Source organism: Brachyhypopomus gauderio, chromosome 2 (genome assembly GCF_052324685.1).
Source record: "Brachyhypopomus gauderio isolate BG-103 chromosome 2, BGAUD_0.2, whole genome shotgun sequence".
NCBI classification, from domain to species: Eukaryota; Metazoa; Chordata; class Actinopteri; order Gymnotiformes; family Hypopomidae; genus Brachyhypopomus; species Brachyhypopomus gauderio.
In genome coordinates, this window is record NC_135212.1 from 16,810,688 (window position 1) to 16,825,205 (window position 14,518).

At 44.6% G+C, this 14,518-nt stretch overlaps 1 protein-coding gene across 4 annotated transcripts in view; it reads left to right on the forward strand.

Moving 5' to 3' along the window:
• Positions 1-14,518, forward strand: part of sptbn4b (spectrin, beta, non-erythrocytic 4b) — a 70,128-nt gene that overhangs the window by 34,837 nt on the left and 20,773 nt on the right. For all 4 annotated transcript variants that reach the window (XM_076989006.1, XM_076989015.1, XM_076989031.1 and 1 more), the window contains one exon: positions 13,639-13,902. In XM_076989006.1, the coding sequence (XP_076845121.1) occupies positions 13,639-13,902 (264 nt within the window). The remainder of the gene's footprint in view (positions 1-13,638; positions 13,903-14,518) is intronic.

Genomic DNA, 14,518 nt, shown 5'->3' on the forward strand with positions numbered 1-14,518 from the left:
GGTGACCTTGAGAGTCGTGAAAGGCGCCTATAAATATTATTATGTATTATTATTATTATTATTATTATTATTATTATTATTACTCCTAGGAATTTGACCCCATCGTGGCAAAGTTGATATGGGCATAATCTCTAGGCTCTGCAAGTCAATAAATATAAAAAAACATTTAGATTTTTACTTTCAGTTGTGATGATCTATGCAATAAATCACTGCGGCCTTGCCATATATTACCTATATTGCCTTAAGTCATAAACCATACAAGTGATCAACTCCCAATTTGAAACCCTCCCAAATTGAGGGTCTTGTGGTGTGCCATGTTTGGTCCAAATGGACCTGTTGTGGGTGCTACTGTACATATAAACTCACGCTGCAATCCTGTTTTGCAGAATACAGATAAATATTGGGTCTTGTATGATTCAGATCAATGACCTAAATAATTTTGTAATTACATCTCATAACAAAATGTACACTGCCTGATCACGTGGGGCCAAATACTGGAACTGACTGAAAAGTATTACATGAAGCACCACACACACACACACACACACACACACACACACAAAGCTAATCTCAGCATGTGATTTACTTCTATGATATGAATAATTTTGCCAATGCCAGTTTATTTGGATCTTTTGGGCCTTTAGTGCCTCAATTGAATAATTTTTCCCCCATTCACTTATTTTTCCATTTTTTGCACTGAAGTAGCTTTATTTCACTGCCTATTCATGTGTGAACCCGCCAATTGCCGCTTGCAGCTATATTCTATTTTACATTTACATAATTAATTGCTTTCGTTAACTTGTTAAACCTGTGAAATGGACACTACACAGTACACTGCAGCTCCTGCTGTTGTGTAAGACAAGTGAAAGGGAAAAAGCATCTCACTCTTTTTCTCCCTTTCTCTTGCACTCTCTCTCCCTCTCTTTCTCTATTTGTCTTACACACACACACACTCTCTCTCCCTCTTACTCAATTCATTTCAGTTTTCATAGTTTTATTGGCATGAGCATATCAGGTACAATTTTGCATTGTTTTTATCAGATAAAATTTTTGTTTTACTCTATACTTCTCCATCTGTCTCACCTTTTCCCACACTCTTTATCAATCTTTCTCTCTTTCAATCTTTTCTCTTTGCCTCTCTTGTTCTTCATCCATGCCATCATCTCACTCTTTCCCTCACTCTTTTTTATTTCTCTCTACAGCTCTCTTTCCATTCTCTCTCACTTCTCGTCCTCTTTTCTCACTTTATTGCTTAACATGAACATATGACAAATATTTCATAAATTTGTCTGTAATTATCTAATTGTATTTCAAAATATGTGACTTTCTATGTAAATTGCATTTTGATTTAAGATTTTAACATGGTTAATCTTTTTGAAGTCACCCCAACTGCAGGTATTTAAGTCTTTCGAATACTTTTTTGAATTTTGAAAGAAGAGGATATGCTTTCTGTTTGAAACTGTTATTAAAGGAAAGATTTGATAGGTTTTCAGACATAGTGTAACGCAGCATGGGCTGCGGAGCGCGGGGACGGACACAAATGCTGAGAAGAGCGAGATTTATTACAGAACATTCCATCATCATCGTCACTAAAGCAGTCAGGGGTCATAATGGGGGGGCAGTCCGAATAACACAGATACACGGGCATAACGCAAACAAGGCAAACACGAACAAGGCAGGGAAACACAGAGAACACGAACCACAGGCGACCGGCTATCCAAACATCCAAAACAACCGACCAAGGACAAGGGAGACTCAGGGGCTGATATACACAGGACTGAAACAAGGAACAGGTGATAACAATGACACAGGGGCGTGGTAATAAACAAGGAATCACGGAGACAAACGAGCAGGGCGGGATGAACAGGCAAGGAACACAGACACAAGGGAACCCGGAGTGACAGCTAAGGGAGGGGCGCGAGGCCATACGTGACACATAGAGACAATTTTAAGTTATCTTGAACTTTAAATTCAGTTAGTCATTTGCTTTACATACTCCTTATGTTTATATGTATTTGGATACATTTTAATTTTCAACTTCAAAGTAAATAGCATTCAGTACTGTCTATTATTAGTATATATTTGTGGCAAATGCACTCCAGACTGCGACTATATCTTACCATTTCATGTCACAAGACCCATTTGCACCATTGAGGATGAGTTTGGGTTTATTGACCAGGGGTGGGTTTCCCGAAACGTTCTTAGCGCTAAGTACTTCGTAACTTCGTATGAAACGTACGCGGTTAAGAAGTACTTAGCACTAAGAACGTTTCGGGAAACTCACCCCAGTTCTGTGATTACATCAGCATCATTTCATGTTTGGTTCATTATTCTCTAGTTCGTCACCTCAGCTTGAAGCTGACACCATTTCCCTCACTTCTTCCTTACAGCAGTCTTTGGGTTTTACCTCTAGACATTATTGGACAAGATATCTGTGTATTTTGCACATGAATGAGTGAGATTCCTCACTGCTGTCCTGCTCATCTGGGACCGTGTTCAAACAACAAATAATGCCAAACAACAAAAATAATAATAATCTTATCATCCTGTTTCTAATATGACAGTTTGACATCATTCATCTGGTTTGATATCTCCATCTCACCAACTCAATCATAACTCTCTCTCTCTCACTCTCTCTCCCTCCTCTCTTCCTCTCTCTTCTGCTTGCTTCTCTCTTACATGTCATCTCTCTCCATACCTCTTTTTCTCCCACTCTCTGTGCATTCCAAGTGTTTATCTCTATGACCTCTACAACACTGAGTAATTTTGTGTGTGATAGAATGAAAGAAAGGGTTGTTGTATAAAGTTTCACTCAGGTGCGGACGGTGCTCACTCAGGTCTGTGTGGCTGCATCCCGTTTAAGATGTGGACAGCAGGACAGACCACAGGACACCTTGGGCCAGTGTACGTCAGGACGTGTTCGCTTCAAGCAGAGCTTCAGAAGACAGTCTCTCCCATCCATGCCAAAGCAGCAGGGTCAAACACAGAGAAAATAGTTTTTTAGTTGAATTTCAGATTCATTATGATACAGTGTGTTATGAGTCTTCTTTTTGTCACAATGTTGCTGGACAATGTTGATCTGTGTATGTCCATGCAATTTAAAAAAACATGCCATAGCTTTTAGAAGTTAAACACTGAACAAAATAAACCCATTATCATACCAATCTCAGACAAAGGTGGTCAACCAGAGGAGATGGTAACAAGTATTTAGAGATAGAGAGATCTGTTCTTTAGTTAGTAGAGAGACCTGGTTCTTTATTTGTCTAATTTAATTAACCTTTACTGCCTCCTGTGCAGAGGCCTGCTTAGATGAAATACGTATGGTTAAATACATATCAAATAAGGAATAGGTGTTTACAATGTCAGCAGAACTGGGCCATGCTGGTCCTTCTGGACTTCAGTGTGGACTGCAGTAAAAGAGACAAGACTGTTCGCTTCAGTGCTGGACGTTTGCTTGTCCTCCTGTCTCTTGGGTGTTTCCAGTCATGGCCTCAAGCCTGGGAATTGAACACACAACCCTCCAGTCACAAGACCAGTTCCCTAACCACCAGACCATGACTGCCCCAAGATTGATCTGTAGTCTATGGTGCTTCTTCACATGTCCTTATCTGTGACCAGTGTTGCAGTTTGGAGCATCGGGCTCCTCTTCTGGGGCAGAATGTATATATTAATTAATAGTAAATTAACTCTAATTTACTGCCTGTAATTTTAACGCTGATGATCGTAGTTCTTGCCAAGGCCTTTTATGGCATTTACCACAGCAGTACTTGAACTCTCCTCTCTTAACAAAACATCTGAACAAGAGAAGAGCAATATTACATGAAACTAAAATGGCGGAGTGTGATACAGTATAAAGGGTTTGACCAATAGAATGACAAATCCATCCTGCATCTCCCTAACTGGCAGACGTGTAGCACTACAGTGGGGATCATCCCTCCAGGAGCAGGTGCATCTGTGAGGATCTTTAATGCTGTGATTCATAGTCTGGGTTTGTTTTAGATTGAGGTCTTCATCTGTCTAGCTTCAGTCAGCTGGCTGTCGATCGTTTCTGTTTTCGGATGCTGTGCTTTTCCCAGGAAGGTTGGAGAGCTGTGTGTTTGTAGCCTGTGAGATTTATAGTAATTTATGTTACCTTTGTGAGGGACAGTGGTTGTTTTATGACTCATGCATTATAAGGATGTGTTCCCATGGCTGTAAAAAAAGTTGTTTTCATGAATAGTTCTGTTTTGATGAACAGAACAGAGCTAGGTTCTGTCCTGAAGATGACCTCCTAACAACAAAAACTGAAAAGATTTAATTTGACCTGATAAGTTTTCATAAAAAAAATATGTACCTAGTTAGGACTTTGCACACAGATTTCAAATTCTAAATTTGCAAACAAATTTCTATATATGTGTACCTATTTTTGAAGTTAAATGATGTTGCCACACACAGGCAATATTACCTCATTCGTACTTCACAATACATTTACTTCTTGGTTCAGAGAGGCATTTTTTTCCAATATAGATATAAGATCTATATATATATATATATTGATTGTAACGATCTGCGCTGGGCAGAACAGGGAGGCGGACACAAATGCTGAGGAGAGCGAGATTTATTCAAGGAAATTCCATAACCTGAGTCTTGATAACTGGCGCAGATCATATTGGGAGGGCAGTCCAAACATGAAATGTACAACGGCATGACAACGGGCACGGAAAACAACAAGGTAGACTAACTAAGGGAGAACAGGCAAAACACACGGGAGACGGATAACACAAAGGCGCAAACTTACGAACAGCAGGATAGACAAGGCACAAGTTTGAACAAAAAGACCGATACGGACATGGGAGACACAGGGACTAATATACACAGGACTTAACAAGACACAGCTGACAAGGATCAAGACATGGGCGTGGTGAACAGACAGAGACCGGAGCAACAAACAAGCAAGGCGGGGTTAGGGGCACGGAATAACAGAAAACACAAGGAACAGACATTGGAGTGACAGCTAGGAGAGGGGGGGGGGGGGGGGGGGCATAGCCCTACGTGACATTGATATAATGTGACAAACTATTTCAGCATATATATATATATAAGTGGGGAACCGTCAGGGCCCTCTACGCCTTCTCAGATGGCCAAAAAATATTCTTAAAACATAAATGTATATAATATAATTTATCCAATTTTATTTTATCTACTTACAGTTTGACAATCGACATCTAAACAATTACAAAAATATAAGCAAATAAATTAATCAACCGTGTCTATTCAGTCTGTGTTTGAAGGTGAGGAGTTAAGTGGAAGCCTGTGAGCCTGTGTCTCCCCCTATCAGGACTGTGATGCCCGCTGTTCGTTTACAGAGGGCCAGGGCGTTATAATTCAGCGCAATACCAGTTTCAAATGACAGTAAAATTAACCAATCATATCTTCCCTCTTAGTGGGCGGGCTTAACTGTATGATAATTTCCGCCCGCTGTGGCGACTCTAGCTGTCGTTAGCGTACCACCGCTAGCTAGTTTCGATTCATTCCTTTGATGCCCTCGTGCGGGTTGTTTACATATTCCGCTCCCGAGGAACACGGATCTGTTGAAACTTATTTTGCTTAAGAAGTTATCTAGTACAGATATTATTGTTTATTGCGTTTCTAAAGCTGTACTGTCATCTCAATTTTTTTTTCTTTATTGCAGTTAATTAGGAGAGGAAACAATTTTTTTCGGGGGGGTGGGGATGGGAGCGGGCCCAGGTTTAATGGTGTTTGTATATATATATATATAATAGGGGTGGGCACAGATTAATTTATTTAATCTAGATTAATCTAGATTACAGCATCATAGGGAATGTAGTTAACAGGCTTTGAAGAAATAGCTGCTACGATAACAATTGATTATTAGCTGTTTAGTGGGTTTTCTAATTTTAAATCAGTGAGCAGTACGAAATATCTTTTTATTCTCTAGCAGATTTTTATGAAAAATATACTTACATTTATACTCGCTCTGCACTGTCCGTAATGTTTTTTTTTTCCAGAGGGTAGGAAAGTGGCCACGTTGCATGATGGGATGCAGTACACCGAGGATGTTCGGTACTGGTGGATACATTTCGTTTGGTTGCATACTGCATACTACATACTGATTTGGTGCTCAATCAGTATGCCAGTAGTATTTAGTAGGCTATCAGTGTGTGCTAGCGCAGATGAAGAATGGGGAACCACGTTATGTGTCTTGAGTATTGTGCTGGCTGAATATTGTCAGAGAATCTGCATTTTTTTTTTGGGGGGGGGGGGGGGGGTACAACTTTTTTGTTATTGGGAAACTGTTTTGTATCCTGGTGAACTTTGAACTGCATGGACATACACACACTGACAAAATTTTATATGGATGGTGAACTGTAAGATGTATTCTCTCGGTTAGGGGTATACTGTGTAGTTTGAGCAGGTTCTGGCACAAAAAAAATATAAAAATAAAAAATTCTGAGCTTAGGGCAATATATTGTTACACTCATGTGGAGCACCACAGAAGTCGAGGAAACCCCTCTCATGTCCTTGGACACAATTTCCAGGGTCACTGCCACCCATCCCCCATTGCACACAACCTTTAGATAGAGACATTACAATGCAATCTGTGTTTGTGTTTGTGTGTGTGTGTGTGTGTGTGTGTGTGTGTGTGTGTTTGTGTGTGTGTGTGTGTGTGTGTGTGTGTGTGTGTGTGTGTACGTGTGTCTGACTACCTGTCTATCTGATGATGTGTGTGAACGTGAGTGAATCAGTCCCTTAAGACGTGTAGGCTAATAGCAATGGTTTGTGCGACTGATTATTTTATACTTGTATCTTTAGTGAATGCCTCTGACATTATTGTCTGATATTATCATGAAAAAGTAAAGTAAATTGAATGAATTAAATAGAGTTTGGTTGTAGTTTAGCTAGAGAACTGTAAAGTTTAGCAGTTGCTTGTGCAATTCTCTCTGTCTCTCTGGTCGGTTTTCTGTGTCCCTCTCTATTTATTTCACTCTGTCGCTGTTACGACCCTTGTCTAGGCCCCGGGGCGCAACAGCAATAAGGAGAGAAAAACAGGACCAGTGGCGTGACTTGTGGGTATTTATTGAGAGGAGTAGCTTCAGGAGCCGACCAGGCCAAAACAATAACCAAAAAGGAGTCCAGAAGGAAAGAAAGAGTACCTTACCTACCTTTTAAAGAAACACAACCAAAATACATAAACCTACCCTGACTCCCTAAATCAACACAATATGTAACGTGAACAAAGAAAAAGGCGTCGGGCTCCCTACTTCCTCGTATACCAGTATTCGCTATTTACACTATGTACAGAATTTACAATCAACATTTACAGATACAGATACACGCATAGAAGAACTCAAACGTAGACACACTATCACAATGTTATCAAAACGGGCGAAAACACATATGAACTACACAGCCAACTCTGACATGTCAAACACCGAACCAAACAGACAGACCAGCCACACCCTGTGTCAAACAGCGGAGGAAAAAAAGCCCTCCTCTTCCTGATCGGACGTGTCGGTCTTATAGGCGGTCCAGCGAAGCGCCGAAACGAGGCAGCCAATCCCATGACGTCGCGACACCGGGCCGTCGGCGCGGAGGCACATCTGGACCATAGCCTAAAAGGAACAACACAAACACATACTGCACACAAAGGGGCCGTAACACCACCCCCCTTAAAGCGACAACCACGGTGTCGACACATATCACGAACGAGATAAACAATCAGCCACAACGTTTTCGGAGCCTTTCTTGTGGACGATATTTAAATTGAAACTTTGGCATAAGAGTGACCAACGCATGAGACGTTGGTTCTTGTTGGACATTCGGTGTAGAAACACTAGCGGGTTGTGGTCCGTATACACCGCAACCGGTATGGGGCTGGAGGTGACGTAAATTTCGAAATGTTGCAAAGCCAACAATAGCGCCAGAGCCTCCTTTTCTATTGTGCTATAATGTACCTGATGACGATTAAATTTAGCAGAAAAATAAGCCACCGGGTGATCCAGATGCGCATCATCCTCCTGCAACAACACAGCCCCGCAGCCCGAATCACTAGCGTCAACATCTAACTTGAAAGATTTGTTGTACTGTGGGGCCATCAACACCGGAGAAGAACATAGTAATGCTTTTGCTGCATCAAAGGCCGCTTGGCAGTCCGAAGTCCAGACGAAAGGGACGTCTTTGCGTAGGAGAGTTGTCAGGGGTAAAACCACATTGGCGAAATTCCTACAGAAACTCCGGTAATATCCGGTCATTCCCAAAAAGCGCCGAAGCTCCCGCAAAGTGGTTGGCGTTGGGAAAGCCACGATGGCACGGACCTTTGAGTCCACGGGACGAACGCGTCCATTACCAACCTGTTTCCCAAGGTAGACCACAGTAGCTCGGCCAAATTCGCACTTATCGAGGTTAAGCGTCAAACGAGCCTGACGAAAACGTTCAAACACGTTCGCCAGGGTACTTAAATGCTCGGGCCAGGATGCTGAAGACACTACGACATCGTCCAAGTAGGCGTCACAGTCGTTCAGGTCATTCAAGACAATGCGCATCAGCCTTTGGAAGGTAGCGGGGGCATTCTTTAGCCCAAAGGGCATAACGGTATACTGCAGGAATGTGTCAGGCGTGGCAAACGCGGAGATTTCTGATGCGCGGTCTGTCAGAGGCACCTGCCAGTACCCTTTTAGTAGGTCTAGCTTTGTGACGAACTGAGCGTGTCCCACACGATCAACACAGTCATCAATTCTTGGTATCGGAAAAGAGTCTGCCTTGGTTAGAGCGTTGACTCTCCTAAAATCAGTACAAAACCGAAACGTGGCGTCTGGTTTTGGAACTAACAAACAAGGTGAACACCAAGGGCTAGAGCTTGGAACAGCCAGGACGTTTTCTAGAAGATAATCAGTTTCTGTTTTCATCAACGCTCGTTTTTCTGGATTGACTCGATAAGCAGCCGATCTGACTGGGGTATGATCTCCCACGTCAATGTCATGTTCTATGACGGTGGTTCGGGACAGAGCGTCGGAAAATATGTCTGCATACTCACGAACTAAATCTAACAATTCCTGTCGAGCTGTTTCATGCAAATGATCGAGTTTGGTCGGTAGCACCGCAAGAGCCTCGGAGTTCGGCAGCCGAGCTACGGGAGGACATAGGCTGCCAAAAGACAAACCATCGTTCTCAGGAACGTAAGCCGTAGAAGGAGTACTGACAGACGTCATTAACAGAGCGGGAACAGGGGTACTAACAGCCGGGGTATGTGAATCAGCCCTAGAGACATAACGTTTCAACATGTTGACGTGACACACTCGTGTCTTTTTCCTGCGGTCAGGAGTTCGAATCACGTAATCGGTGTCACTCAATCGAGATAGGACCTCGTACGGCCCCACGAACTTTGCACACAGGGCAGAACCCGGCACTGGCAACAATACCAGAACCTTGTCACCCACATCGAGGGAACGCAGGACGGCCTTTTGGTCGTGTCTTGACTTCATGCGCGTCTGTGTGGCGCTCAGCGACTCCTGCGCCAAAGCACACACAGAATGTAGCCGCTCACGAAACGAACTAACGTAATCCAACACGTTCGTTGGGGGAGACGAAGGAGGCGTATCGGACAACATTTCTTCCTGCAATATCTTCAGGGGTCCTCGAAGTGCGTGCCCAAATATTAATTCAGCAGAACTAAACCCTAGGGACTCCTGTGGGGTCGTGCGCACAGCAAAAAGAAGGAAAGGGAGACCTTCATCCCAATCCTTATCATGTGATAAACAATAAATCCGAAGCATGGACTTCAATGTTTGGTGGAAACGTTCGATGGCTCCCTGTGACTCGGGATGATACGCACTTGATGTATTGTGTTGTATGTGTAATTGTTTCATTGCTCTACGAAAAACAGCCGACATAAAATTCGACCCTTGGTCTGACTGAACCACCTTCGGTAATCCGAAAGTGGTGAAAAACTTGATCAGAGCCCGAACTATAGCTGGGGTTTTAAGTGAGCGGAGAGGGATGGCTTCGGGGTATCTGGTGGCCGTACACATAATCGTAAGTAGATATGTGTATCCTGTTTTGGTTTTTGGGAGAGGGCCAACACAATCGATTAACACCTTCTCGAATGGTTCACCATATGCCGGGATCGGTTTTAGCGGAGCTGAGGGAATTGTTTGATTTGGTTTACCTGCTAACTGACAAACATGGCACGACCGACAATATCGAGTGACATCCGACTTCATTAACGGCCAAAAAAAATACTGTAGTAACCGCTGGTATGTTTTGCGCACCCCTAGATGACCAGACATGACCTGGTCATGTGCTAGACTCAGGACGTGTTCCCGATATGGCTTAGGAACGACTACTTGAAAAACAGTACTCCAGTCACTCTCGGAATCCGACCTCTTTGGGGTCCATTTCCGCATGAGGACGCCATCGTCGTAAAAATACCCAACAGAACGTGAAGAGAGCACTTCCGTGTTCACAACGTTTTTCGCGTACTGCGCTAATGAGCTGTCCTGTTTCTGTGCCAAGACCAGCTCTTCTCTGCTCAAGGTGGGAGACAGCGAAATGTCAACATCACACCCAGGTGCCGACGTAGGAACGGCGTCGGCGGTAGCGGGGTCCAGCCCCTCAGCTATGGGATGTTCCGAACATAAAAACGAATCTGACAGGTTCTCCACCTCTGCATACCTTCGGGCTTGGGCCCGAGTTAAAACACATGCCGGGAAGACCGTAGGGAACTCCTCCTCTAGTAAATCCGAGGGTTCGGGAGCCGAGACCACTTCAGGTAGACACGAACCCCTTGAAATGCCAACAAGGTCGTTCCCTAATATAAAAGATACATTGCTCACGGGTAAGTGGGGACAGATGGCTACCGTAACGGTGCCCGTGACAAGGGCTGAGCGCAGGTATATTTTATGCAGGGGAGCTCTTAAAATAGACAAATCAATGCCTTGCACCAATACTTCAGAGCCACAACTGGTGTCGGCAGAAAGCGGAACAACCGAGGCCAGCATAAATGACTGCGCTGCACCCGTGTCCCTCAGAATGCGTACAGGGCGGTGGCAGTGGTCTAATGGAGATAACGCCACCGACCCCTCTATGATATATGGCTCAAAGGAAGAGGCTTCTGTTCCCACCAACGGAACGTCAGGTGCAGGGGTGACAGCACGTACCAGTCCAACCGGTTTGACCTGCCCTTTTTTTTGTTTCTGGTTCTTTTGTTCAAGTCTAGGGCACTTAGCTATCACATGGCCGGCCTCATGGCAATAATAGCACTCACGGTTTTCACGAGCGGTGGCCGGAGAGTTGCTGGTGGGTCGGGCAGCGGGAGTCTCCCCACGCGGAGTCCGCTTCTGTTCGCGCTGTGACGACGAAAACACAAGTTTGTGGGTGAGCACGAATTCATCTGCCAATACTGCCGCTTCCGTAAGGGACACAACCTTTTGTTCGTTCAAGTATACGACAAGCCTCTCAGGTGCACAGGTCTTAAACTCCTCCAACAATATTAACTCTTTAAATTGCTCCAAAGACGAAATCTTACAGGCAGCACACCATTTGTCGAGAAGAGCAGCTTTCTCCCTCGCAAACTCCACATACGTTTGCGTGGTGGCCTTAGTATGAGCGCGGAAACGTTGCCGATAGGCTTCAGGTACTAGCTCATATGCTCTCAAGACAGCTGCCTTCACAACATCATAATCCACACTCTGCTCAAGAGTTAGGGCAGAACACACCTCCTGTGCTCTCCCTACTAACTTGCAGTGTAACAATAACGACCACACCTCTTTCGGCCACTGCAACGTCGTCGCTATTCTTTCGAACACAGGAAAATATGTGTCGACTTCGGTTTCCCGAAACAACGGAACCAAAGCAAGGTTCTTACTAATGTCAAATCTGGAGTGTGTGACACTGGTGGGTGACAGGTGGGGAACCAATAAAGATGACGTAGCCCGTAGTGGAGACGCCTGAACAGAGGACGAGGTGTGACGTGGTGTGGGAACAGGGGGAGTGGGTGGCTTCCCCCTTAATTCCAATTCCAGTTCTCGCACCCGAACGTCTCGTTGCATTTCGATTTCTAGCGCGCGAATACGCTGCCGTGACAGCTCCAGGTCCAGCTCTTTCAGTCGCAGCGTGATCATCGGGTCAGTCAGTGGCGGACTGGGACCGGTGGGTCCTATGCCCAGTAGGTCTTTTGACTCAGCATCAGCATTCGCGGCCGCCGTGTGCACTTCCTCGGGCTGAGGCGCGTCAACTACGGTCTCGTTATCTGCCGCTACGTGCATAGCCCTGGGCTGAGATGCAACGTACTCGGGGTCGTCATCCTCAGGAAGGATCTGCATCTGCACGAGTTCGGCGTACAGAGCAGCCTTTACCACTCTCTTGGCCGCACCGTGGGGCACCGAAACACTAAAGAAATCTGCGATTAACAATAAATCGTCCTTACGACACTTCTCAAACTGCTCCAAAGTAGGACACAACGTGAACCGCGTTAAGTCGAACCGCCCAGCCATCACAACGCCAACAGCACGACACACAACCACAACCACAACACCCCCCCCCCACCAAAAAAAAGGAGAGAACGGAGGACGAGCCCCCAATTCTGTTACGACCCTTGTCTAGGCCCCGGGGCGCAACAGCAATAAGGAGAGAAAAACAGGACCAGTGGCGTGACTTGTGGGTATTTATTGAGAGGAGTAGCTTCAGGAGCCGACCAGGCCAAAACAATAACCAAAAAGGAGTCCAGAAGGAAAGAAAGAGTACCTTACCTACCTTTTAAAGAAACACAACCAAAATACATAAACCTACCCTGACTCCCTAAATCAACACAATATGTAACGTGAACAAAGAAAAAGGCGTCGGGCTCCCTACTTCCTCGTATACCAGTATTCGCTATTTACACTATGTACAGAATTTACAATCAACATTTACAGATACAGATACACGCATAGAAGAACTCAAACGTAGACACACTATCACAATGTTATCAAAACGGGCGAAAACACATATGAACTACACAGCCAACTCTGACATGTCAAACACCGAACCAAACAGACAGACCAGCCACACCCTGTGTCAAACAGCGGAGGAAAAAAAGCCCTCCTCTTCCTGATCGGACGTGTCGGTCTTATAGGCGGTCCAGCGAAGCGCCGAAACGAGGCAGCCAATCCCATGACGTCGCGACACCGGGCCGTCGGCGCGGAGGCACATCTGGACCATAGCCTAAAAGGAACAACACAAACACATACTGCACACAAAGGGGCCGTAACAGTCGCTCTTGCACTCTCTGTCTCCTTGTTTCTGATGGAGCATCTGGTAGACCTGGTTCAAGTGTGAGCTTGATCTCCTGTGCTTGTCCAGTCTGGAACCTGATGTGTGCTGTAGAGCTTGGTCTGAGCCCAGAACCCACATGAACAGGCTCCCCACAGATAGCCATATTCTTCTCTTCTTTACCAGATACCTCAGGATATTTTACGTGTTGCATTATACATATTTTATAATATTACTTGTACTATTACTTGTAAAGATGTTAACCCATCCATATCTACCAGTTATCGGATCTTGTTTTTTTGTCTCAGTTATGTCTCAATTAAAAAAAAAAAAAAAAGCTTCCAATAAGATTGCTCCTCAAACCCCCTTACTCCCCATCACCCCTTTCAGGAAGGCCAGAAGCTGATGCAGGAGAAGCCAGAACTTGGCACGGCTGTCCGGCAGAAACTGAGCGAGATCCGTGAGTGCTGGAAGGACCTGGAGATCACCACACAGGCCAAGGCCAGGCAACTGTTCGAGGCCAATCAGGCCAACCTGGTGGTCCAGAGCTACTCCAGCCTGGACCAGCGTCTGCAGAAGCTCGAGGGGGAGCTGGTGCATGCTGACTACGGCCAGGACCTCACCTCTGTCAACAAGCAGCTGAAGAAACTACAGGTCTCTCATCATCTCAGACTTTAGAAACATGTTTATTTTGATTGCATGCATCAGTGAGCATGTTATAATTGTCTGATTCTTCTTTTTCATGGTAAAGTGGATGAATTTTAATTTCATGCTGTGTTTGCTGGTGAAACTGGCATCATCGGGTATCACCCCACATATTAGTGTCCAGTAACTCATTTGACTGGTTTTCACTCTCTCTGACAGCATGCCTTGGCTTAAAGCTGATCTGAGATCAGTTTGATCTCTGCCCTCTCACCACTCCATCCATATTCAACCATCACCATCAGCGGTACTGTGCACCTTTTATTTCTGTTTTTCCCTTTGTTGATTCTTTCTTTCTTTCTTTTTTCTTTCTTTCATTCTTTCTCTTTTTCTATCTATTTTGCTTTTGCTCTTCTTTCTTTCTTTCTTTCTTTCTTTCTTTCTTTCTTTCTTTCTTTCTTTTGTGATGTCCTACCATCAGTCGTACATGCTTAGCCTTGTTTTCCTCTATTGCCACCTCTATTACGTGCCTCTGCATTTGTGATGAGGCAGGATCATGGAATATCTACCACATCTCGTGCATCATGGGATACAGATTTGTACCCTGCTGCCAACAGACCAGTGTGTG